At 37.5% G+C, this 27,500-nt stretch overlaps 1 protein-coding gene across 2 annotated transcripts in view; it reads left to right on the forward strand.

Moving 5' to 3' along the window:
- Positions 1 to 27,500, forward strand: part of GPD2 (glycerol-3-phosphate dehydrogenase 2) — a 230,804-nt gene that overhangs the window by 61,399 nt on the left and 141,905 nt on the right. For both annotated transcript variants that reach the window (XM_063429620.1, XM_063429621.1), the window contains exons 7-11: positions 10,817 to 10,981; positions 12,890 to 13,034; positions 14,278 to 14,471; positions 25,617 to 25,751; positions 27,162 to 27,337. In XM_063429620.1, the coding sequence (XP_063285690.1) occupies positions 10,817 to 10,981; positions 12,890 to 13,034; positions 14,278 to 14,471; positions 25,617 to 25,751; positions 27,162 to 27,337 (815 nt within the window). The remainder of the gene's footprint in view (positions 1 to 10,816; positions 10,982 to 12,889; positions 13,035 to 14,277; positions 14,472 to 25,616; positions 25,752 to 27,161; positions 27,338 to 27,500) is intronic.

Consider the following 27,500-nt stretch of genomic DNA (forward strand, 5'->3'; position numbering starts at 1 on the left):
TGTGTTTATGCTTCGCTTGATATCGATTTATACACCCAAATTTTTTTTGGTGTGAATATGAACCAGACCAGTTGTTTGAGTACACTTGTTAGAAACCAGCTTTATTTACGAATTCCCAGTGCTTTCATGAACAGAAATAAACAAACAAAAAAAATAAAATAAAAACGCATATTACAATGTACAAAACCACAGGAAGAGAACCAGAATGCTGTACATAAACAGCTTGACTAAGGAAAAAAATCAAGCTCTACTCAATCTAATTACTTTGGCTGCCCATGTACCCCTTCTCAGTGTCAAGGTATGTTTAGGATATATATGTAGTGACAAAGTGTATGTTGGGTTATAATTTTGCTTAAGAAACGCGTATCCAAAGATCATGCATTCCTAATGGAACATTGTGACTAATGTGCTGTAATAGGCATAAGATTAGGCTTGGCATGAACTTGCTAAAGACCCTAACTTTGAATGGTGCTTTTATATTTCTAAGTGCATTCAATCACATAAAGCATACTGTAAACAAGTATAATATACTCCTATTTTAACCCTTCCCATTAAATGAGCCAGGAAGACTGTGATAAGTCCCGAATCATTGTTATGTTGCAAGGCATCATCTTCTGCTTAACATTTGCCCTATTTTTGGCATTAGACTGGCATCAATCTTGTTTAGTTACCATGACATATACCATACTTGTCTGTGCTTGGGATCCATTTTTAGGTCCTTAAAAAGTTATCTTTGTCTATGTTTATGAATACATAGATTCTCTGAGTGCCATAAAATTGGAGATGATTGTGTGTATAACGTGTATATTATAATCTATATTATAATCTATATTTTTAAACTCAACCTGAACTGTAATTTTGTTTTTTTGAAGAATTGACCTATGGTTTTATCAAGGATGTACACCCGCTATCAAGATATGTCTTTAAAAATATGTTTGAAAGATAACTCAACCTGTAGATTAGAGATTCCACGTTAAGTCTTATTATAATTCCTCTTGATTTTACAATGTAACCGTGTCAATTCATCAAAAATGCTTCTTTATAACCCATGAGAGGGAAAAGGAAATCATTCTTTGTTATTCTTTGGGGGCAAATTCATCAATGTGTCTAAAATGTATCAATGTGTAATGAAGAAACTCAGCTGAATATCATATGAAAAAGTCAAATTTTTCTAAAGTGAGATAAATATGAAGCTTTTGATGAATAGACCCCAAAGTGTAATACAATTTTGAGCTTATCAGTAAAAATTGACTATGGTATAAAAACAGATTTCAACCAAGATTGAGAACCAACTGTTGGATCGAACGGTGAGATGATATGAGCAATGTAGTTTAGAAGAATACATACATGACTAAAGTTTTATATTACCCCTTTAGTGGGTATTATGTAGCAGGGTCTTGTACTCCGACTTTAATTTCTAAATTATGTGACTCACAGTTCTAACAAATGATGTGGACACAAAAGGATTTTAATTTATTTTGTGAAAATTATTATACGCATGTAAAATACAATAGTTGTTATTAAAGGAAAACTCCAGTGTTGGGAATACAAAGCAATATTCCTAATGCTATAGTGCCCATCTGCCCACAGCTTTGTAGCCATGTAAACAGTTAAAAACCCCTTTAAACACTTATCTGATTCCAGCGCCAATGTCCATCGGCGCTGGGTCTGGCTCCTGCTCTGTCCATGTCAGCCGATGGGGGGGGGGGGGGGGGAGGTGCACCAAAATAGCAAGCTCCTTGTTCGCATTCGGCATTCCCCATAGGAAATGATTGACTCAATGCTTTACAATGAGGTTTTTCAATACAATGGATGTCCTCCCCACCTGCAGTGGACAAGCTTTGTACCATAACCACTGACACAAGACTAAGGGAGCGGTCCATCTGACTTTTTGCATTGAATTCATTGTAACGGTGGCCATGCTTTGGCTACGATGAAATTACCGTACCAGTGAATTCAATGTATTGGATAATGGCGAGAGTCTCTCATTCATTCTAAAGAATTAACACGTGGTTTAAAGTGCACTCGCTATTTCTCCAGTTGGTTTCAATAGGAGACCAGGGATACTCGATAAACACCTAGTTGGGATGGATGTCACTTTAGAATCAGAGACCACAGATTTGCTTCAGGAAAGTCACATTTAGAGGTAAATCTCTTTTTATAATACAGTTTAATACAATGGGTAATACATTAAAGAAACCAAGGTAAAGTCTCTGGAATGTCCCTTTAAACATACCGTAGGACATATGTTTAAATTCTCCTTGCCTGCTGTGGGTGTGCAAACAGGTAAATCCTTGGAGACCAACGAGTCCGGTTGGTTGTAAAGCATCTGGTGCACGAGGCTGCCAAAATAAAGACACACTCGTGGGTTTTACTTAGCATATGCTTATAACAAACCAAATCTTGTATGTTCCACAGCAGGTCTGTGCACGGCGCTCCCAAAAGCATGCAGATGGTAACTGAATCTCCTGCTGTACCTGTAACAATTTAATTGTATAAGTCAGCCCAGTCAGGCATCCTCGGCTCATGACTTGGAGACATGGAATTCATTGTCATTATTGTCCCTGTCATTTTGTATCATTATGTCTTGCCGCAGAATTTTCCTCACTCCACTGCTTCTTTTACCTCCAGGAATTGGAGATTATGGCTGAGGTTGGGGTAGGAGCTGTACTATGAACTACAATTAGCTCAAGGGAGCCACATATTAAACTGCTTTTTCCTTTTGACTTGCTGGATTTGACTGTTTGTTCACCACCAGAGCAACGACAGAATGATTAATATTTTTATGGAAATGTCTGCTTTTTAGGTCTCTGAGTCTGTGACTGTTTACTGCCGGAGAGGAGATGGCAGACGTGCGTTCCTTTAAAAGGGTTAAACACAAGTGCATTCGAAGCACAGCCGTGTCCTTTCAATGATTCATCCTCTTTTGGATTACAATGATTCTGTTTAATGTATTGCAATTATTGCTTTTTTAACCTTTTTAACTTTTTTTTTTCTTTTCTTTCTTATGGAATACTTTTGTTTGTAGAAAATAAATTATATATGACAACCATTTAATTTATAATTTCTGCTCGGATTTATGCAGAACATTGAATTGCAAAAATGTGTTTGCTGCAACTAAATAAAAATGTTGTACATTTGTTTAAATGAAAATGAACCGTTTGGGTATCCTAAGGCAGAGGATGTGCAATCTAACGTTCTAGAGCTTACGAAGTGCCCACGGCTGTGAATATTGAAGAAGAGTATCTCTGGCTGGCTATATCGTCTTGCCCATAGGGTATATTTTTATTAAAGGGCAAATCAGCTGATAGATGTGTTCATATAGTATGAAGTAGACATAAAGCCAATGGACTCATGTACTTTAAGGCAAGTGACTTGAGCATTAAATGATAAATATTCTTTCAAGTATAGATTGTATTAATTATTAAGAAGTGAGTGAATCAAAAAGTTTAAACATTGAATGTTGGTACACTCCATCGAGGATCCAAACCTGTAGGTGGATATCTAAGTACTATGACTCTGGCTTCAGGTGAAGCTGAAAGATTGTGTTTGGTAGGTTGTCTGGCTACATTGCTTGCTGATTGAACTCTTGTGCCTATATAATAATTAATCTAGTTGAAACGCCCTTATGTTTTCACCTATTTGGCTTAGAGAGATTGACCAGTTTGGTTGATAACTTGCCACATGATGCACAGTGACATGACTACAGACCACCTCCCTAAGTCGTAAATTTCAGACCATCTCAGGGACCAACTTCACAGTATGCTGGACAGTAGCATTAGTATGAAGAACTTTTGATTGACTACTGTCGTTTAAAAGTTGAGATCTTAAGGCCTTGCCAAACCCAACAGCCGGAATATTTTTAATTTGTAGCGTGTCTACACTGTAATGTGAATGGAGGTGCATGTCCGTGTGGTGCAGGGTGGCAGTGTGTGTACATGAAGGGGGATGTCTGTGCAGAGTGTCAGGGTGTGTGAATGAATAGGAAAATGTTTTGTGTCAAGCGGCAGTGTGTGAGTGAATGCTGGAGAATATGTGTGTGGAGAGTCACTGTTTGGGAATGCAGGAGAATAACTGGCCGGAGTGCATAACTCCCAAGTGTCCCAATTTAGGAGGGGCAGTCCCTAATTTTGGACAAATCCCTGCTGTCTTTCTTTTCTACCCTAATAATACAGCCATTCTCACAAAGATTCAACCTAAAACTTCCACCCAGACTATCTGCCCACTGTATACAATGTACCATTTACTATTTTCCATTGACTTTACAACTTCACACTGTAGAATTTCACCATCAAAATGTAAACATTGGACAGCCCTCCTGCTGGACTACAGTGTCTGTTACATCATCCATTCACAATGCTGCAACTGATGGAAGTTGCAGTCTACCAACAGTAAAATATTTGTATCATTATTAAAGATTTGTTCATTTATGCATGATATTAACCCTTTTAATATTTTATAAACCAGTATTTCTATACTATCCACTGGTATCTGTAACCTACAGTGAGGGAAAAAAGTATTTGATCCCCTGCTGACTTTAAACATTTGCCAACCGACAAAGAAATAATCAGTCTATAATTTTAATGGTAGGTGTATTTTAACAGTGAGAGACAGAATAACAAAAAAAAAATCCAGAAAAATGCATGTCAAAGTTTTAAATTGATTTGCATGTCAATGAGTGAAATAAGTATTTGACCCCTTTGACTTAGTACTTGGTGCCAAAACCCTTGTTGGCAATCACTGAGGTGAGACGTTTCTTGTAGTTGGTCACCAGGTTTGCACATATCTCAGGAAGGATTTTGTCCCACTCCTCTTTGCAGATCCTCTCTGTCATTAAAGGACCACTGTAGGCACCCAGACCACTTCAGCTTAATGAGGTGGTCTGGGTGCCTGGTCCAGCTAGGTTTAACCCTTTTTTCTATAAACATAGCAGTTTCAGAGAAACTGCTATGTTTATAAATGGGTTAATCCAGCCTCTAGTGTCTTTCTCATTGACAGCCGCTAGAGGGCTTCCGCGCTTCTCACTGTGATTTTCACAGTGAGAAGACGCCAGCGTCCGTAGAAAAGCATTGTGAATGCTTTCCTATGGACTGGCTGAATGCGCGCGCGGCTCCTGCCGCGCATGCGCATTCAGCCGAAGAGGAGGCGGAGAGGAAGAGAAGAGCTCCCTGCCCAGCGCTGGAGAAAGAGGTAAGTTTAACCCCTTCCTCTCCATCCAGCCCAGCGGGAGGGGGAATCTGAGGGTGGGGGCACCCTCAGGGCACTATACTGCCAGGAAAACGAGTATGTTTTCCTGGCACTATAGTGGTCCTTTAAGGTTTCAAGATTCACATTTGGCAACTCAAACCTTTAGCTCCCTCCACAGATTTTCTATGTGATTAAGATCTGGAGACTGGATAGGCATCTCCAGGACCTTAGTATGTTTCTTCTTGAGCCACTCCTTTGTTGCCTTGGCTGTATGTTTTGGGTCATTGTCATGCTGGAATACCCATCCACAACCCATTTTCAATGCCCTGGCTGAGGGAAGGCGGTTCTCAACCAAGATTTGACGGTACATCGTCCCTTTGATGCGGTGCAGTTGTCCTGTCCCTTTTAGCAGAAAAACACCCCCAAAGCATAATGTTTCCACCTCCATGTTTGACGGTGGGGATGGTGTTCTTGAGGTCATAGGCAGCTTTCCTCCTCCTAAAAACACAGCGAGTTGAGTTGATACCAATTGTTTTCTTGGTGACTATGGACCCAGCTGCCTTGAGATCATTAACAAGATCCTCCCGTGTAGTTTTGGGCTGATTCCTCACCATTCTCATGATCATTGAAACTCCACGAGGTGAGATCTTGCATGGAGCACCAGACCGAGGGAGACTGATAGTATTTTGTGTTTCTTCCATTTGCGAATAATCGCACCAACTGTGGTCACCTTCTAACTAAGCTGCTTGGCGATGGTCTTGTAGCCCATTCCAGCCTTGTGTAGGTGTACAGTCTTTTCCCTGACATCTTTGGACAGCTCTTTGGTCTTGGCCATTGTGGAGAGTTTGGAATCTGATTGCTCCTATGGACAAGTGTCTTTTATACAGGTAACGAGCTGAGATTAGGAGCACTCCCTTTAAGAGAGGGCTCCTAATCTCAGATTATTGCCTGTATAAAAGACAGCTGGGAGCCAGAAATCTTGCTGATTGATAGGGGATCAAATACTTATTTCACTCATGGACATGCAAATCAATTTATAACTTTTTTGACATGCGTTTTTCTGAAATTTTTTTTTTTGTTATTCTGTCTCTCGCTGTTAAAATACACCTACCATTAAAATTATAGACTGATCATTTCTTTGTCAGTGAGCAAACGTTCAAAATCAGCAGAGGATCAAATACTTCCCCTCACTGTACGTGCTTATGTAATCACAATAAAATTTAGTGTATTCAAAAGAAAGACGGAATACCGCACTCTTGCTGGGATCATGGTCCTACCAGACCTGGGACTGGCTATCCCCACCGTAATAGTTGAAAAGGTTGTGGTCCAGGCACTCAGAGGTTAAAAGGTGCAACGTTTGGATCTCAAGCTTGAGAAAGATCTCTTGGAGATCGAAATGTTGCAATTTTCCCAATAAAATTTGCTGCAAAATTAACCTCTGAGTGCCTGGACCACAACTTTTTCAATCAAATTTGGTTTGACACCAAACTTGTGATATGGCTGTCTAGCTGCACCTGAGACTTTCCCTTGCTGATATAATTTCTAGATGTATATAACAACATTATAATTGCGCACTTGAAAGTGTTGGTGGTTGAAAGACCTACCTATTTTATAAATTCCTTGACGTGTAACTTTCCTTTGCACCTTTATGTCACGCCCGCTCTCTGAATGTTATCTTGTTCATATATCACTATATATAGCTGACTCAAAGCAATTTTAGATTCCAGTGTTTGAAGTTAGTGTCAATAGGTCGCAAGTCTTACGACATTTACTTTCTCTCTCCGCTCGGTGATGTCATAAGCCTGCATGCATCTCTCCAACCCACACACAGTCATTGCTAATCCTGCCCCTTGGCACAATCTATACATAGCACTTAATGTATAGATTTTTAGTGATTCAGTTTTCAGTGAATGTGGTGCTACATACCTTTCCTCAAACACAAAGCTTTGCACAACCCGTTTGTGAATTTACTTTTTTTTTCGTTAGCATGTATCAAAAGATATTACTCATTTTCTAGACTCGTAGTAGAGTGCTGGGAGGGTTCGCTTAGAATATTAGAATTTCTAAAGAGTAGGCTAAATGAATATTTATTATATGCCAGAGTAGGTAAACGACTTATTGGTTGTTTAAAGTGTACCTATGCACATACCAAAACATGCAATACAGTTTTGAGTGCACAGTGCATATACAAAAATACAAACAAACCCTCACTAAACTGTGACTTTAGGGTGAATTGGAAACCAACATTTATTAAAATTAGACTTGAGCCATTTTTAGGCTATGGATTGTGCTGTCCATTTCCCAGTGACTACGTTTCACTGTTTGCTGGGTAAATCCTTTGGGGACTGGCAATAACCCACCAACATATGGGTGGCTAACACTGGCTAAAGTTCAGTAATTACAGCTAAATTCTTCTTTTAACCTTTCAACATTGAATGCTAGATAATTTTATGGTACCTCTGATACAAATTGACAAAAGATAATCATAATGAAACGTTACACTGCTATCCTGGCTCATGATGCAAGGTTCTCGTCTGTCTGTGTGTAATTTTTAATACCTGCACTGATTTGTAAAATATACCGTAGCTGGTAACATGGTAGTTTGAACCACAGATTTGTAGAGAGCCTGTGTTGTATGCATATACCCCCATGCTTAGAAATATCTAAATTCATGAAAACCCATTTTAACGGTGACTTCAATTGCCGTCAGAATGTCAGCCATCTCTGTGCATGCACAGTGCAGAGCTCAGTAATATTTCCCTTGTTTATTTCTCTATTTAGTGATTTTGCATTTTTCCTTGTGTCCGTCGTGAAATATAACATACAGTGGAATAACATGAGTCATGAATTTGGAGGGTCCAGGTGGATAGCTGGTATATCTGTTAAAGATCTTACCACCTTAGAACCACTCCACTAGCACTGGTGTGTGAAAGCTACTATGTATGTAAGATATACAACTACAGTGTTATTCAGTAATGCAATAAAAATTCCAAGTAAAATTGAAATTTAAGGCCAATATAGCTGAACTGGAAATATTCTCTAAGCCAGCTATGCTTTCAATTCGGCTACTATGGCCTTAAAGGGACACTAGGCACTTAGACCACTTCATCTCAATGTACTCTTTAACCCTGCAATTTAAAACATTTCAGTTTTTTTAGAAACTGAAGGGTTAAGTCCACCTCTAGTGGCGGTCTGCATGATAGTCATGTGATGTGGAACCCGTAGGAAGACGTGCGGCACTTCCATGCATGCGCATTAGGTTCCCAATGCTACTCTATAAAGCATTGGACTGAACACTGGTGGAGGCGGCCTTGTTTGTGATATTGCGGGAGGCAGAGAGGCAAGTAGTGCCGACTGGAACCTCTGTGCTGAAAAAGGTATGAAACATTGATTCTCTAAAAAGTTACTCAGGGGACTCTTGAAAAAGAGCAGTGACAGGGACACTACAGGGTTTGGAATACAGACTTTTATTCCTAAAGCTATAGGGTTACTTTAAATGTTGAATTAATTTAGAATTTGCAGTTTAGTGAGTAATCATGCTGTTTTAAATAATCATACTATTTCAATTTAATCACAGTTATGTCTTTTCGTGGAATAAAAACGTTGATTTATTCTTCATATCTTGTGTAGTAAGGCTTACATCCCGGCTGAACCTGACAAAAATAATCATGTTCAGCCAGTAAGTGTCAAGAAAGGAAGACGCCCAAATGCAGGGCTGCATAAACAATTGTGGGAGACTGGAGTGGCTGCAGTGTGGACTCCGATATAGTATGCTGTTGTTTACTTAGAGCGTGTTTGGTTTTTTTCCTAAACAATAAGAACCTTGAATTGTTACTTCAGTTTCCAGGCTAGTCGTAGATTTACATCATTAACCCCTTCATTCTCCACTCCGTGTGAAAACCAATATGATCTTGTTTTGGGAAAATCAAAACCCCTACTGAATTTTTTTTTTTTTTTTTTTGTCTTTTTTCTTTATGTGATCCTGCATTTTCTTTTAAATGTATTTTGTTAAATATAGCAGATAAGTAAACAAAATATTAATTCATATTTCAATAATTAAGAGATCAGCAGTGTCAGCTGAGACTGATGGGAGTTGCAGTCCAGCAGCTACCTCACCATAGTTGCCCAAACTTGTTCCACGCTCACGCAAAACGCAAGGTTTGTGGTATGAATAATTCACACCTCAAACAGACGTTTTAAATTAGTACGCCTGTTTTTCTCAAATGTAAAGGAAAATTACATAATCTAGGTAAATAGCTTGAAATCACTTCTCGTTATCGATTTAGCTTCGTCATGACAGGGCAGTTAGGGGGAGTGGATGTCTGACCCACTAAAACATTGATCTATTGTATGCCCTTTCCCCATAGACAGATTACTTCTGTACTAGTTCAAAGCAGGGCAGACATATCATAAGTGAGATAGTTTACATAATCAATTTGGGTTAAGCATTTGGTATGCTCGCTGCATAAATCAACAACTGGCTCTATTACAATTGTGTCCTTTTATCTGCTTTATCGTGATAGTAAGGCTACTATCACTGTGTCTTCTTTCCCGTTAAATATCTTGCCAGTTGCTCTCCTGTAATAATGTAAGAGTTAACAACAATCAGGTAATCAGAAATTAATTATTCCAGGCACACAACTCTTACAAATGCAGAGTAATTTCTCTAAGCAGAGGCCCAAGGTCTTAACACAAGTTCAGATATAGAAAATCTCTTGTGATTGGTATATTTGAAGAGATTAATTACCGATTAAATTCCTCTTTTTATTATGGGAATTGTCAAGATTTGGGGGAAGGTGGGCAAAATGTTTGATGTCAACGTATTACCTACGGTTAAATAAAAATTGTCTGGTAGTCCTGCACCTTCTATAAATTATTTGGTAAATTCTTCAATTACACCAATAGAAAAACAAATGTAAACAATATTATTGACTTTGCTGTAATCCTCGTTAAGCATTGATAATTTCACATTAACTGACAGTGTTTAAATTAAGCTTTGCAAAGTAATTATTTATATTATTACAGTGATTTATACAGCTTTGTTTATTTTTTTTCATTTTAAATATATCCACGGATCTTCTAGCGATTTGTCTTCTAGGCCATAAATAAGCATTGTGGATATTACAAATGTATGTATTTATTTATTTATTTTTCCAGACTGTTTATTAGCATTTTTGACACACATCATGTATCAGAGAAATCTGAGATAATCAGCTTCGACCATAAATATTGCACAGAAGAATACATTATTTTTGTAAATAAATGTTACAATTTTTTTTAAAAACAATACAAAAAAATAAATAAATATCACATCATATTGCAGAATGTAACAGAGATTTGTATGTGTGTGTGTGTTTCTATTTATTTTGTTCACGCTGTCTTGTTAGAAATAGGCCACATTCTAAAAGATGTGTTGCCACGTTAATGTACAGCAGGTTAAGGTTCTCTGATCTGGAAGAGACAATGTATCTTTTTTTAAATAATTCTTGTTAGATCGAGAGTCAAGCCATCATGTATATTCAGTGTGACAGGGACAGATGTGACAGATCGAATCTGACACACTTCCATACCACAAGTCAGTGGCTTGAGGTGACTCATGTCCTTCCTTTGATTCGTCCCTCTGCTGCAGGACAACACAACGATGCACGAATGAACCTTGCCATCGCACTCACTGCTGCCAGGTATGGTGCTGCCACAGCCAATTACACTGAAGTGGTACGCTTGCTCAAGAAGACAGATTTGGAAAGCGGCAAGGAGCGCGTCTGTGGCGCACGGTGCAGAGACATTCTAACAGGTATGGGACTTGTGGCCTATCGGACATTAAAAGGTACGAGGGGTTTCTGACTTTTAACTCTTGGAGACCAGAAGGGACTTTAAACATGAGTGTAGACCCGCTTGTATATGTTTTATGTTTTCAGTTAGAAAGTAGACCAATTAAAATAAGTGTAAAATGTAGTGATGATCATTCTATCTTTTGATTCTGTGTTCTGTCTGTAATCCTTAAGGCTTTTGTTAGCGCCTGATAGCGCCAACACACCATGCAGTTTGACTGGCACTCAGAAAGTTAAAAATACCTTTAAAGTTTATTTTTTTCCAATTGAAGTTCAGCAAATATTGTTGCATTGTGTAAATGTATTTTTACAGTTAAGACATAGGATATTTTGGAGAAATTATACAACAATATTACGGAACCTATAAAAACAAACAATTTAAACTATTAATCTAATCATTTCTCATTAGAGCATTTGCTAGGCCTGGCATATCTTTATTATATAAACTAGCACAGAAGTGATTATAATGTATTAATTTCAAAGCCTATTCTAGATTTTTCCCCCTACTTTCATACATAAATAAATGTGTAAACATTTTCAGTCCTTGGTAGAATGTGGTTCATAATACATTGCTGTGTTTGGGCAGGTAGGGTGGGGGAGGGGGGCGGGAGGAATATACTGTTGCACTTGCTCTGGTGAGCATTTCTTTGACAATTCCTGGCTAGATGACATTAGTTACGTAAGTATTAAAAAGGACGTGACGATAAAAACTATACTAACTATAATATAAAGTGAAAGTTTCATGAGCAACTATTATGATTAACCAAAAATGTATAATGGGGATTGCGCAATCCCCAATGCTGACAGCACATATGTACAGAGCCGCTTTCAGGGGGGTACAGGCATTACTCCAGTAAAGGGCCTGTAAAGGTCTTGGTGGGGATATAGAAAAATCTCCCCACCTGGACTGCATTGAATATATCCTATAGAGAGGGCTTCTTACTCTGGTTCACTGCCGACCCACATTCACTCTGCGGCAGTGCTGGGAAGATGTGATGTCAGAGCACTTCCTCCTAGCATATAGAAAACCACAGAGGAGAGCAAAGGGTCCTGGGAACCTACACCAGCTGCCACTGACAATGGACTCCTGAGAGGCATCTTCCTGAAGCATATGTATGTAAATATTTCGAAGTGTGTGCTTATGTGTCTGGCCGTGTGTATGTGTTTGGGAATGGGTTTGTATTTCCAACAATGGGTATGTTTCTGGGAGTTGGAATGTGTTTGAGAGTGAGTGTGTTCATCTGACAGTGAGTGGTTGTACCTGGAGTAAGTGGATCTGTGTGTCTGCCAATGTGTGTATGAATGTGTGTGTATGTCAATGCATGTGTGTGTCTGTCTGGGATGCATATCTATATCTCTTTGTTCCTGTGATTGTGCATTGCTGTATGCATTTATGGGAATGTATGTGTGTGAGTACATGTGAGTGTTTATGTATATGAGACTTGGAGAGTATAACTTGGCAGTCCAGGCCAGTAGATTTGTAAGCTGCAGTCTTCAGTATTAAATGGAAGTGTGCCCATGCATTGTCTAGTAATTTGGTAAGAAGAGCATAAACAAATGTCTGTTAACTTCCATTATAACACTTTTCCATGACAAACAAAATGTAAAGATTTCCCACGTTAGATTTTAGATGTTAGGGTTAATTAATGACCCTGTCCATTTAAATAACCATGAAAGGAGCTCAAAATAGAGATAGGGGCCTTGTGAAAAGAGGAGTTACTAATTTCACATTTTGTCTTTGCGTGATGGTTCTGAACAGCATTATTGAATATTAGAATGTTCATACGAACGTAGCCAAGATAAAACAGGAAGACGTATTATTGGTTGTAACACAGAGTAAGAAAGAGACTCAATCTATTTAACTTTCACAGGAAAAGAGTTTGATGTTAAAGCAAAATGTGTCATCAATGCCACTGGGCCATTCACCGATTCTATTCGAAAAATGGACGACCAAGAAGTGAAGAACATCTGTCAGCCAAGTGCCGGAGTGCATATTGTGATGCCTGGATATTACAGGTACACTGGCCAACTTTGAAATACAGAGTCCTCTTACGGTTCAGAGGCTTCGCACAGGCAGCCACATGCTTTAAACGTTGTGATATAATGTACTTGAACATCGTTGTACGTAACAAATGCATTGCAACCATTTACTAAATAGGGAATAGGGAAGTTATATATATTATATATTTTATACTCGGCAGGCTAGGAGAGTCTCATGTGTTTAGTATTCAATATCTCAAGCAAAATTACCTGCCCATTGTGGAACATTATAGATTACTATGTATATGCAAATTGCATATGTCAAGGGACAGTAAATATGTTAATGCGGTTCACAGAGGGGCAAAAGGTCAAGTATATGTGGGTTTAAGTGGAACAAAGTCTTAATATTTTCTACTATTGATTGTGAACACCAGTAATGGACCTCAAGCTGTGTAGTCTTGGACTGAGCAGGAGGACAGACTGACACACACACAGAGACAAAGGAACCACAAGGCAGACTGGTACAGCCAAACAAACCTGAACACTAATCTACATAATGAGGAAGAGGTGCATGTACAGGGACACAAAGCATACATGTGGACAGACGGCACAGCCAAACACATACGCACAAAACACACACATACTTTTTCTTTTCAGTTCTTTCATTAGAAATGGACAGTTGAGAAGGAAAAACACAGAACAGATATAGAATATGTTCAAACAATAGAGATTTGAGGGATTGAAATGTATTGATATAATGTATTCCCAGTTATGTGAAATCAAACTGATCCGTAGCTTTGTACTTGGTTAGCGTTGAAGGAGTGGACAGAACATTTGTAATGCTTTACCAACACCTTTACTTTGGTTGTTATACTGTTTGAAAATCAACACTCCTTATATCACCAATTATGCTTCTAGTCATACATTATTACAAACAATGTAACACTCTCCGCATTAGAATACAGGAACATCAAGAATTGCTCTATATATATATATATGTAAGATATGTTACTCTAAAAAATAAAGAACATGAAAAGTGGCTGCCTCATTACTAACAACCCAAATGTGTACTATATATCAAACTTCATCAGCAAATGCAGTTGTGTTCCTCTCAGGGTTGCCTAAGTCTTTCATTCTTCCATGGTTAATAAAATTGCCACCATTTAGTTCACTGGTTTCCAAACCAGTCTTCAAGGCATGTCTACCAGTCCAGGATTTAGGGATTACCCAGTTGTGTGAAGGTGTTTTTATACATTTTTTCCCCAATCATTTATTTCAGCCCAGATCACATGGGGTTACTTGATCCGGCGACTAGTGATGGGAGGGTGATTTTTTTCCTACCGTGGGAAAAAATGACTATTGCTGGAACTACTGACACCCCAACAGAAGTTACACATCACCCCATTCCAACAGAAGAAGACATCAATTTTATATTAACAGAAGTGAGAAATTATCTTAGCACAGATGTGGAAGGTAAAAATAATTTTATTTATACATATTTACAAATGTAAAATAATGAAACGTTTTCCTTTACATTTACGTACTGACACTGTTGTGTTTCAGCATGCCTTTGGTATTTCTAAATAATAACTAGTACAAAATAAGCGAAGACAGCACTAAATGTTTCTGAATGCTACATGTAACACATTATATGCACATGTAATTTTGTCATTAGATTTTGTATAATTCTTTTTTTAAATGGATACTATCGGCACCAAAAACGACTTTAGCTTAATGAAGCAGTTTTAGTGTATAGATCATGTCCCTGCAGTCTCAAGACACAATCTTCTGACCTTTTAGGAGTCAATTCACTTTGTTTATGCAGTCCCAGCTACACATCCCCTGCATGTGACTTGCACATCCTTCCTAAACACTTCCTGTAAAGAGTCATCTAATGTTTACACTTCCTTTATTGCACATTTCTGTTTAATTTCAAATTTCTTATCTCATGCTCTGCTAAAGGCCTTTTAGAGCCTGCAGGAACCTCCTGTTTGGGAGTACAATTTAATTTACAGAGTTAAGAGTATAGGTGTGAAATATGTTACTCTAAAAAATAAAGAACATGAAAAGTGGCTGCGTCATTACTAACAACCCAAATGTGTAGTATCTATCAAACTTCATCGCCAAATGTAGCTGTATTCCTCTCAGGGTTGCCCAAGTCTTTCATTCTTCCATGGTTTATAAAATTACCACCATCTAGTCCACTGGTTTCCAAACCAGTCTTCAAGGCATGTCTACCAGTCCAGGATTTAGGGATTACCCAGTTGTGTCATATATACACAACTTAAGATCTGAAACTGAAACCTTTTTGTTTTCATGCAGGCTGTGTCAGTCACAGCCACGGGTTGAGATGTGGCTAGGGATGCATGTACAGAAACTTTGCATCTCAGAGATTTTACATTTTCTCTGTGCTGAAGAAGAGAGGTCCGTGAAATCCTAGCATTGCAATTTCCAGTGATATAAACTAAACATTGACTCAAAGGTTGGCTAGCACATTGCATGGTTGTAAAATGAAGTTGCCCATAATGTGACAATATTGCCACGGGAAAACTTTCATATAAAAACGAAAACACACCTATCGGTTTATTTTCTGATGTGTCCTAGAGAGGTGGGTCAAACACAGAGCAACTTCCGTTGTTTGCAAAATATACATTTGATGCGCCCTCCATCTACCTTTTATTTTTTTCGTAAAAAATATTTTCAGAGACTTCGACTTTTCTTCGTGTTCCTAAAAGAGAGTCATTATTATGTTAGACACTTTTTGTACTTTAAAAAAAGAATGTAGCTTGACTTGATTATGATCGGACATGTGTTACTAATTCATATGATAAGCACACTGACATCGTAGAGATAGCAAGTTCAATATTACAAGCACTTACTGCATGCAAATATAACCGATAAGTAACATACCTTATTGATGGCTCAGTGTGAGGCTTGCAATTATTCAATATGTCCCTAAAGATGACAGCAATTTGTCACTTTATCTGTGTTCTTGAAGATGACTGTAATCTTTCATTATTTCTATTTTTACGTAAAAAAAAAATATATATATATACTTTTATTATGTTGTGCAGAATGCACCCCTGTGGGTGGTCATTTTTATAAAATAGCTTTCACATAGACAATTACACAATCGCATCAGAAGTGCTTGTGACATACGTAAGTGGCGGATGACATTCCAAGTTGCTCTGTTCAGTCACTTCCAAGATGCTAAGTGCATGACTCTCTCAAATTTAGGATTTTTGTTATTTTTTGCTTGATAAATCATGTTGGCTTAATTGGCAGCAAAGATCAAAAGAGATCAGAGGGACCTCTATGGTTTCCTATTTGTAGATTGTAAATAGGTGAAACAAGAAGATTTTAAAAGAGAAAGCCATTGTGATTTTCCTAGTGGTACATTTTTTTTCGTTTTATCCCTCTAATGTGCTGACAATTGCATTTATTCTTTGTGCTCTAAAACCAACTTCCAATGTTCTGAAAAATAAATGCCATACTCCATATGCTGTTCTTGCATTGGCTGTAGGGTAGCTGCGTGGACTTCACAAATGCCTGTGTCTCACTGTGTGTCTCCTGTAGTCTCTCTAGACTAGGTATGCCCAAAAGGTAGACCCCCAGGTGTTGTAGAACTACAACTCCCATGATGCTTCGAATGGCTTTAGAATGACAGAGCTGTAGTTTTAAAACATCGGTGGATCTACCTTTTGGCCACCCCTGGTCTAGACGATGCTTTGCTCTTGGGACGGGATTTAAGACAGACTTTAACAAACTCTGAAATCACATGCGATGCAAGGACTTTATATCTCAAATACTTACCATTTTGGCTAGATTACTCACTAAAGTCTATATTGTCAGGATTGATTGATTGATTTATAAGGTATTTTACCAATAAGGATATATTAAGATTTTTCTCGTTTTCAAGTATGTGAATTTCATAGCTTAGAAACAATATAACTGAATTGGAACAATTTTAAGTCAGCTATGCTTTCAATCTGGCCATTTCAGCCTACATTTTTTATTTTTCCCTTTAATAATTTGTTGGCTACCTACCGCAACACCATAACACATGAATCTTTTAACTTCAAAGTGTACACTATGCAGTCGATGGGGACAGATCTATTTATTGATGAGCAAATTACGTTTAATTTTTTAAAATTCTTATAACAGGTTTAGAGTTTGTTAGAGCACCCAGACAATAGATTCCTTCTCCATTCATCCTCCATACAAATAACTGGATATAGGCCTACTGGCATCCAATAAGATGATTTAAATATGCACTTATTGGACTATAGAAAAAGTTTTTGCAGAAAATATTTTCTTAATGCTAATGTATTTAGTCTGAGTTCATGATCTTATATGTATTTCTACTGCTTAGGAAAACAACATAGATTTATGTCCGTAAATAATATTTACGTCTTATAGCCACTAGCTGATTTACTGTATAGAAACATAGAATGTGACGGCAGATAAGAACCATTCGGCCCATCTAGTCTGCCCAATTTTCTAAATACTTGCATTAGTCCCTGCCTTATCTTATAGCGAGGAGAGCCTTATGCCTATCCCACACGTGCTTAAACTCCTTTACTGTGTTAACCTCTACCACTTCAGCTGGAAGGCTATTCCATGCTTCCACTACCCTCTCTGTAAAGTAATACTTCCTGATATTATTTTTAAACATTTGCCCCTCTAATTTAAGACTATGTCCTCTTGTTGTGGTAGTTTTTCTTCTTTTAAAAAAAGCATTATCTTGCAGACTTAATAAATTCATCATATACAAAATAAATAAATTCTATAATTTATGCGAAATAAATCAGTTTGTACGTCCCCAGCGTAACATTCCTTCCTGACCCTTAAAACCCATAAACTCAATTGATTCAGTCAAGCATTTTTGGGAGGATTGTTCTCATAGAAATAAGGGCCAGTTAAACAAAAGTGAATACAGTTCAATTTAGCACTTCATTCTTTAAAACTAGTGAATCCAATATATGTTGTTTTTGGCCATGAAAAAAAAAAAAAAAGGATTCCATTGTATATTTAAAGGTACATATCACAAAATCTCATCTCATAACGTTGGACTCACTTTAAGCAAACTACTGGCCTTACTGTCAATAGCCACTTCTATTGCCGTATCAAGCATCAAATTAGGGTTTTTACTTTGTATCCATGTCTTTTGCGGATTACAGCCCGTATTTGTCAAACAATCCAATAATATTAATTGCCCTAATCAGCTTATTCACAACGGGAGGAAAGTACAGCTTCAAACAATGAAAGAGTGGCCCCAAAAGGAGTCTTATGCATTCCTAAAAAAAAAAGTAAGACCTGAACATTTAATATGAGCTTCTCTGTATTTATGAAGAAGTAGAAAATTGCTGAGCGTTATTTCATTTCTCACTTGTTCGGAGAGGCATTAAGCATACGTCTGATGAATAGATTCCTTCACGGATAATCATTTAAGTGGATAACAGAGTGGATAATCCGAGACTCTCGATCACCGTGCGACAGAATGCAGGCTGTATTACTTATCCCTCAATGACTAGGGAAAGCGTAGGTTGTAACTTTACATCCAAACACGTATTAATCTCCAGTGCATTGTATTCGGAGGTCTGAGCTTTCTGTATTTTAGAGGACTATGTTCTGAATAGTCTAAGTTATGGATGGTTTAATAGAATTTTAAAACTTGCACATAAAGCTCGGAATACATTTTCAACATTTTTTTTTGCCAATACAGCTTTCATTTTATGTGTTCAATTACCTATACATCAGATTATTTAGAGAGAATGCGTACTACTGTGCATTACTTTATTACTACTGAGCAAAGAGTGTGAATATTTAAAGATTTTTTATTCAATAAACAGTAAGTTGTGATGAGTTGACTACTGACTTACAAAGAGTTGGTAAAAATAACAAAGTTGGCAAAAATCATCATCATCCACGGACTGTATTTCTTTAACCATAAAGTACGTTGAATTCTATGAAATTGCTGCAAGACCTGTTTCTGATAAGTTTTACTTGGGCCATGCAGCTCTCTTTAAAAGTAATATGATTCAGTATATCATGAGCTGAGAATGGGTTCATTTTGGCGAAAACTGCAATCACTATTTTTTTTTAAATATTATTTTTGTGCTTTTCCAAGTTTTTGGTTTATTGAATAAGCCATGTCCATAGTTTTATGCAATAAAGTCAAATAATTGTATTATCAATTTTTCCCATGTTTTCTTTTATTATTACTTATTGTACAAACTACATACGGGGTAGACCCCATGTATCTTTGTACTAGAAACCAAAAACTGGAACTGCACTAAATCCAAAAAGTCTTGGTGCGACCAAACCTGGGGCCAGCACTGAGGCCCAAGAAGTAGTTGACAACGTTTTGGCCCAAAAGTCTTTTTTCAAGACTTTGATAAAGACCTTTGGGTTGAAACGTTGCTGCAGGACACTAATTCAAATAAAAATGTCTCTCAGCCTTGCAGTGCCTGGACCTTTTCCTTTCTCTGGTGACTACTAACCATCTATCTTTGTATCTTTAATGGTACACCTATAAGCCCACCACTTCATTCAGAGACATGACAGAAGGAAGCTTACAGGTACTTGTACAAGGCAAGCTATTTTGGTTGATGCATACTATACAAATTCCCACTTCATCTTGCAGTCATATTCGCAGCTTTCAGTGATGGAGCCCTGGCTACCAACTTTTGTACCTTTCATTCATAAAAGCACTATAGGGACTGCTGGTCTGCTGAGAGAAGTTATCCAAGTAGTCAAACATGTATTATAGCTTATAGACTATTATAGTCCGAAACACCTAAATACTAGACCGAGCTCACTGCTCGGAATCTGCAAAGTTAGCGACTCACATCCAACACAGATAATTCAAAGTTGAGCATCTTATGTTAATTCTTTAAGTGTTTTTTTTTTTCTTTTTTTTCTTTAATACATTATCTATATATTGCTTTTAAGATCAAGGATGAACTCTAGCCTGGAGGTTTCTTTTAATTTACGTTGAAATTTGATTTATGATATTTCCTGTGTTTCCTGGAATTATTTTCCTGGCTTGTTGCAAAATTGGAAGTGCTTCGGACTGGGTTTTTTTGCCTTCTTTTGGATCGACGGCAAAAAGCATATGTGAGGAAGGATGAACTTGATGGACGCAAGTCTCTTTTCAGCTATGTAACTATGTAACTGTGTACTTAACAAAGTTCTTGTAGCTAGCAAAGGAAAATAAATAGCATAAACTTAGTGACTAACCTACCTGCATGCAAACCCACGTCTTCACCAAACATAAAGGTGCACTCTAAGCTACATAATGACTTCAGCTACTCTTTATTACAGGTAGTCATCAGGATTGAGAGATCTTAAAGTAAATAAAAAAGCAAAGAATAATCAGAAACGGGCTGCTAGATATCAGAGTAAGCAACCTAGCCACAAGTCTAAATAATTAACCGAGAAACACTACTACATGCAGAACCACATATTCAAGTAGATAGACAACAACTAGAGGCTGCCTTAACCCTACAATATAAAATAGAAATTCTCTGAAACTGCAATGTTTGCAGCTACAGGGTTAAGGGGATATGGACACAGTGAGATGAAGTGGTGTGGGTGCCCAAAGTGTCACTTTAAGCGCTAGACCCAGGCAATACTCCTTGGGAAGAGAAAGGGCATGAGGGGACATCAGCATCTACACATATAATGATGGATGCATCTACAATTAAGAAAAAAAACAACACACACACCTGGGAAGACTGTTGCTATCAGATAAAGCCCGTTATATACCACCGGCCTGCTGTGTTGTCTCAGGATCTTAAGATGAAAAAACTCAAGTTTCTGGAATGGGTTCCAAGTTGGATGTGTATGGCTGCAACCAATGGAAGTAACCCAACAGCAGTGATAAACTAAACTAAATGTATTCAGAGTGAGGCATCTACGGACCTGCTTATTTACTACAGTCATAATTGTTAGGAATTCAAAAAGAATTTAAAATTTGTGGCGAAGGAAAGTGAACTGAAAGCACAGCACTTCAGCCATGTTGTTGTTAAAGGGGAACTCTAGGCACCAGAAAAAGCATCTAAGTTTCAGGAAGCGCGGACTCTGCTGGGTAGGGACTCTGCTATTGGCTGAGCTCGATCAGCTGACGCTCTCAGCCAGTTAGTGACTCCTCGTTCATAAAAATGGCTTGAAAAGAAGTAGTTTAATTTTCAATCAGATGTTAAAGGGCAGTTTAGGCACCATGACAACGTCATCTAAATAGTCATTTACACACTCTAACCTTTAGGGTAAACCATTTTAACTCCGCACTTCTGAAACAAGATTTTAGAAGCCGGATGCTGCCGGTGGGACCAGAGGGCTGGCGCTTGAGGCTCACTTTGGAGTTAAGCTATTAAGGTAAGAATGCGCCCGGGAACCTCCTGGCACCATAGCAACTTAATTTAAATGAAGTTGTTATGATGCCTAAACTGTCCCTTTAAATTTTAAATTCACTTTTACTCTCCCCACCTCCCCCACCCCATGGAATTTTTGTTTATGTATCCCATAAGATAAGAAATTGACGTGATATTTGCAGTTAGTCCAGTCAGAAAACAGCTGAAATATGTTCCACATTTAATCTACCCTCCAAATATCAGAGGAGAGGTACCAAACAAATTCTACGTACGTATGTATTTACAAATCTAAAAAAAAAAAGCTATTGCATTTTTAAAATAATATTGCTCATTTACGCACTCTCACACGGCACTGTTGTTGGCTGCAAAGCATGGCATTGTTATGAAGTATAAATTTAACTTTACCGTTCCACGAAAAACTATTTTTACCATCAGCCGAAGGATCCCCACCTAGTCACATGCTGTTTTTTTCATGATGCAATTAGCTTTGTTTATAGATTGCCTGTTATTGAACTGAACCACAGTGTGCTAGGCATATCAACTCACTGCAGACCAGGCAGTTTCTGCCAGAAATCGTGCCAAGGTTATCGACTTACACAGGCTTGGATCGGTTCCAGCTGTTTAATTATAGTGTCTCATAAGCAGCAATTCATAGTTCCATTAGTTTATAAATGTAATATGCCATTTTATCTCCGTGATTAGCACTTCATTTAGTCTGCTATAACAGACTGGCAGAACATTACCTGTTCCTTTATTTTTTTTTCTCTCTTGTGCTATCTTGCATTGATAATTTTAAAAATTCTCATGCATGGTAAAGTGAGACTCTCAGTCATCCTTTTTGGAAAAATGTGCAAGACAAATAGCAGCACAGGTTACAGGATTTATGGACCCTCCTGAATGATTTACAATGTGGCAAGTCAGTGTTGAGAATCAGGATTGATGTCTTGCTCAACGTAATGTGATTTGAATAGCCCCCAGCATCCGAATACATAACAAATATTTTTGCTGCATGTAAGTGAATTTTAATAAACACTCATATTTGGAGGAATTTAAATGGGAAATTAGTGTTGGTTTGTGGCTTTCAAGTCCATTTTATATATCTTTTTTGATCTTATAAACTAAAATTTGACTATGCATTAAATAGTATAGTCCTATTACTTTCTTTTTGTGTGAAAGTAGCCATTTTCCACCCTTTCCTAATACAAAATTCTCAGAATTATAACATAAGAACGGAATATTAAAACTAGCCGTTTGGTAATAATTCCACAAATCCTACCTTACTAATTCTTATCTCTAATGACAGAAAGTAGGGATTCTTTTCTCGACCTCCTGATTGCCTGAAGTAAAGGCCATGATATACGGTATTTTACTATATAAAGAAAGACAAGTTTCTTCCTTAATTTGTTTTCTTGAAACACATAAAATACCAGATAGAACCCTTGGCATTTGAGCATTTGTTCCTGTATAGATTTAGCACGGTTTGTGGTTCCACAGTAGTTGTAACTGAGGGAGGATGCGTCTTGTGTAAGGCTATAAAATAACACGGAGCAAATCTATGTTCTATCAAAACATATTTGGGGTATATATGACATGCAAACATTCTAAATATCATATTCAGTGCTAAATACACTGCTTATACAGATTAAACTGATCACTCCGTAACAATAACACTCAGGAATAAATATGCCACTTGCTAGGTTTACCAGCCCTTTATAATGGTTTAATATTGTTGGTAAATGTACTTGTGAATGCATATATGCACACATGTGTAAATAATATACAGATTTACTGTAAGATGCTGATTTTAAAGGAACACTATAGCTTTAGAAATCCAAAACTGTATTCCTAACGCTACAGTGTCTCCTTGCAATTAACTGCAGGTCTGCCGGTCCCCCACCTGGCGATTAAAGGGTTAAATTCCCTTTTTTTTTTCCCCCCACTTCGCTATTTCCAGCGCAGAGGTTCCTCGTCTCTGGCTAAGTCTCCTTCTCATAGGACTTCAGCGCACTGGGGGAAACTAATGCCCATATGTAGTAACCGCTGTGTGAGCATTAGCCCTCTAGCATAAGAAAGCATTGATTCAATGCTTTCCTCTAGGGATTTTGAAGACACTGGACATCCTCATGCAAAGCGTGAGGACATCCAGCATTGTTTCACGGAGTTAAACTATATGAAATATTAGGAAGCGCCTCTAGTGGCTATCTGGGAGACGACCAGGCAGTCTTAACTCTGGAATGTAATAATTTGCAGGATTAAGGGAACTGGGAGACTACACCCAGACCACTTCAATCAGTGGTCTGTGTGCCTAAAGTGTCCCTTTAAGACTTCAGGAGTATTCAACAACTCTCATAGTATAAGGAAATTCTTTGCTCAATCCAGAGAAAAACTTGCTTTCTTTTTAATACAACTCCCATAGGTCTCAGCCAGTATCAAATCGAGGGTTTGTTAAATGTTTGCTGGAGATTTAAATTTGACCCCCCCCAGCTGTATCCTAAAACATTACTGAGAAGAATGCTTGAGATACGATCTACAGTTCGCAAGACTTGCTGTATGTCCGTGTGACTGTACACGTACTGTACTGAATGGTCCAGAGGGATAGAATGGCAGTTTGGGGACTGACCTCCATGGTGACGAATATACAAATAAAACTGGACAAGTGTCCAGGGGAACACATGATTAGTGATCACATCTGTCATGCTTGTGAGAGTCAAGTGGCTCAAGAAGTGCATGATGATCTGTTCATGACAGCAGGGAGCAGCGGCCTATAAATAGGCTCCGGCACCTGGGTCCCAACGCACCAGCTAGATTCACGTGTTTATTAGCTAATATTAGGAACCTGTATTTCTGCGATTATTTAACATAATCTTTTGGTCAATTTATAATTTTCCAAATCAATCAAATCCAAAATCCCCTACTTGGGGAAAAAAGTGTAGAGTATTTATCTTAGCACAATGACAAGAATTACAATGTATGAAATTGTTAGGATTTAACCGCTGAAGGCAATTGTCCAAGTTCTGAAAAAAAACGAAACAATATCTATAATTAGCGCCGTGTGTTTGTTGTAAATTAAGGATTTCTCTACATGCACCCATACATATTATATCATATTTTATACCTAACACAACATTAGGTATGAATAAAACATTGAAAATTGGAAAAAAAAAATGAAAGAAATCTGTTTTCACCTTTATGCTTAGAATAATTTTTACACATCAAGCACAACAAAAGTATTTAAAAAAACAACTCAGAACAGATTTATGTATGGTTATTAAATGCCTCATATATCTAGGATCTAAATTAGTTTTTGCTAACCCTATACCAGTACCACCGACCATAACCCTATACTTGTCCTGCTTACTCAAAATCTACCCATATATCTAACCTTAACCCTACACTATTACTAACTCTAAATCCGCATTAACCTTATATCAACATTAACCCTTGCCTTACCCTAAGAGTAACCTCACCCTATCACTATCCCTACGGGACTTCATTCTGCAGAGAGATTTACATGCAAAAACCATTGAGAGCAGTTATGTCAGTCTGGGACCACTAAAAATGGAGCCACAGGTATTGATTTATACCGTACTCACAGGTACTGATTTATACCGTACTCACAGGTATTGATTTATACCGTACTCACAGGTATTGATTGGTATCATTTTTAACCCTGCTCACACCAGAACATCAGAACTTGCCGTTATACACAACATCATGAAAGCAAGGACTCTGTAGGACATAATGGAATGTTCTGATGTCAATGAAGGATTAGGTGAACTGATTAGCCCCTCTTTATTTAATTTATTAATTTTATTGTGCTTTTAAAGGGACCCTATAGACACCCAGACCATTTTGTATCATTGAACTAGTCTTGTTGCAGTGTACCTGTCCCATTAACACTGCAATGTAAATGTTTTAGAGAAACCACAATGTTTATATTGCAGTGCTAAGGCTGCCTCTAGTGGCTGTCTACCAGGTAATCCGGTAAGTAGTCTGGGGCGGGGGAGACTTTTTAAATACTAAAGAGGGGCCATGACAGCATTTCAAGAAAGGGCGTTGTGGGAGTGGCCATCTATGACCTAAAGTGTGAAATTCCTAGCCAGTTCCTGATAATGTAAGGATTACCGAATAACCTATTATGTTTTTGCTTGCTACAGGTAATCCTGTTGTTGTTACTTTTGTCTGTATTTAAGGGAAGGTTATATCTGCTGGTAACTTTTTTTCTGCTCTCTCTAAATGACAGTTCGACGAGGAGACGTACTTGCTGCCTGGAGTGGCATTCGTCCACTGGTTACAAATCCCCATTCTGCAGACACACAATCAATATCTCGCAATCATGTTGTTGATGTTGGGGACAGTGGCCTTGTCACAATAGCAGGTAACATAATCTTTGGTTTAAACAGACATTTCTTATCTTAGTAACATAGTAACATAGAATGAGACCATCATGTTCAATATTACAGACATACCTGTGGCTGCTGTTGACCCAAAACATTTTAATATTTTCTAAAGAAGAAATCTATGCTTTACAAATTAATTCTGCTTTTACTTAACCCTCCATTGCCAAAATGTTTTTTTTTTTTTTATTTGAGGAATAAATTAGCTTTTATTACAGTCTTACTTAATCCCTTCAATGTCAAAAATACCACCTGAATTATTGGTTATTTTGGTGTAATATGTAAATTATTTGTGTTTATTTGTATTATTAATTTTAAATAATATATTTTTTATTTTTTGCAGCAGTAGGTGAACATTTTGTTATGCGTTTCAGAGCTAATTTTTCATTGATTAAACGTAGATTAATGAAATAACTCCTGAACTTGTGTGCTGTTATAAAACACACTGCTTATATGACACTGGATCTAGAATGTCACAAGGTTAACAGATTAATAATTTTGTGCAGTGACCAGAACAAATTAGTTTAGTTTGTTGTATTTATTTTGATATTTTGTTATTGTGGGAAAATACTTAAAAAAAAAAAAAAAAAGTATACATATGGGTTGAGGTTTGCCAGACTACATCTGGTGCCTTTTTATAGTGAGGGATGTTAGTGAAGAAATGGGGAATGTAACACTTTAATAATGGATTTAATGCGGGTAAATCACTACCATTATGTGTCCTTGTGGTAGATGGTATAACCCATGTGTCATAAGCTATTGGTACCTCAGTGATTGCTGAATAGGTAGTTAATCCTAACTGGGAGCCTTCCAAGATGGTATTTATGTGAATATGAATTGACCTCTCTAAAAGCAAATTGCATGCGTGACTCTGTCAGTAGATACATCAATCATAAGTAAGAAGGAAAGGGGTTTAGAACCTGCTGCCAACTACCTCTTAAAAACAGCTCTTCAATGTATTTACTGCAATTATTTGCCACTAATGTTACTTTGATCAAAGCATGAGGGTAAATAGTCAGGGCACTTATTCCTCTACCGAATATATCCCCAACCCACCTCTTTAAAAATGAAACAAGTAACCTCTATATTTGTAAGTTGTATAGTGGTGAATTGGCACCGTAAATTCATTTGAGCAGGGTCCTCATAAATCTGTTGTTCCTGTAATATTTTGTAATTGTCTAATTTATTGTAGAATTTCCCCCTTTTTATAATTTTGTAAAGCGCTGCGGAATAATTTGGTGCTATTATAAATGCCAAAAATAATAATAATTTATGTCAGACAGTCGGAGATCGTGAGTGTGCGAGAATTAATTAAAATAAGTGAAATTCATTTTTTGTAGACCTTTGGTGGGCATTTTATTTGACAAATATTTGACAAAATGTTTTGTTAGGTGGCAAATGGACCACGTACCGTTCAATGGCCGAGGACACCTTGGATGCAGCAGTAAAGGCTCACAATTTGAAAGCTGGGCCTTGCAAAACTGTTGGCCTCTTCCTTGAGGGAGGAAAAGACTGGAGTCCCACACTGTACATCCGTCTCGTGCAAGATTATGGATTAGAGAGCGAGGTAGGGTATCAAGCATCATTTAGCAATTTAAATGTTTCTATGAGTTTCTATTTATTTTTATGAACAATACTGCATTTTGTTTGTATTTTTGTATTTTAAAACAAATCACTTTATTTCATTGTTTGATGCCTTTCTATTATTAAGGAACACTATAGGCACCCAG

The sequence above is a fragment of the Pelobates fuscus genome, chromosome 8, assembly GCF_036172605.1.
Source record: "Pelobates fuscus isolate aPelFus1 chromosome 8, aPelFus1.pri, whole genome shotgun sequence".
Classification (NCBI taxonomy): Eukaryota; Metazoa; Chordata; class Amphibia; order Anura; family Pelobatidae; genus Pelobates; species Pelobates fuscus.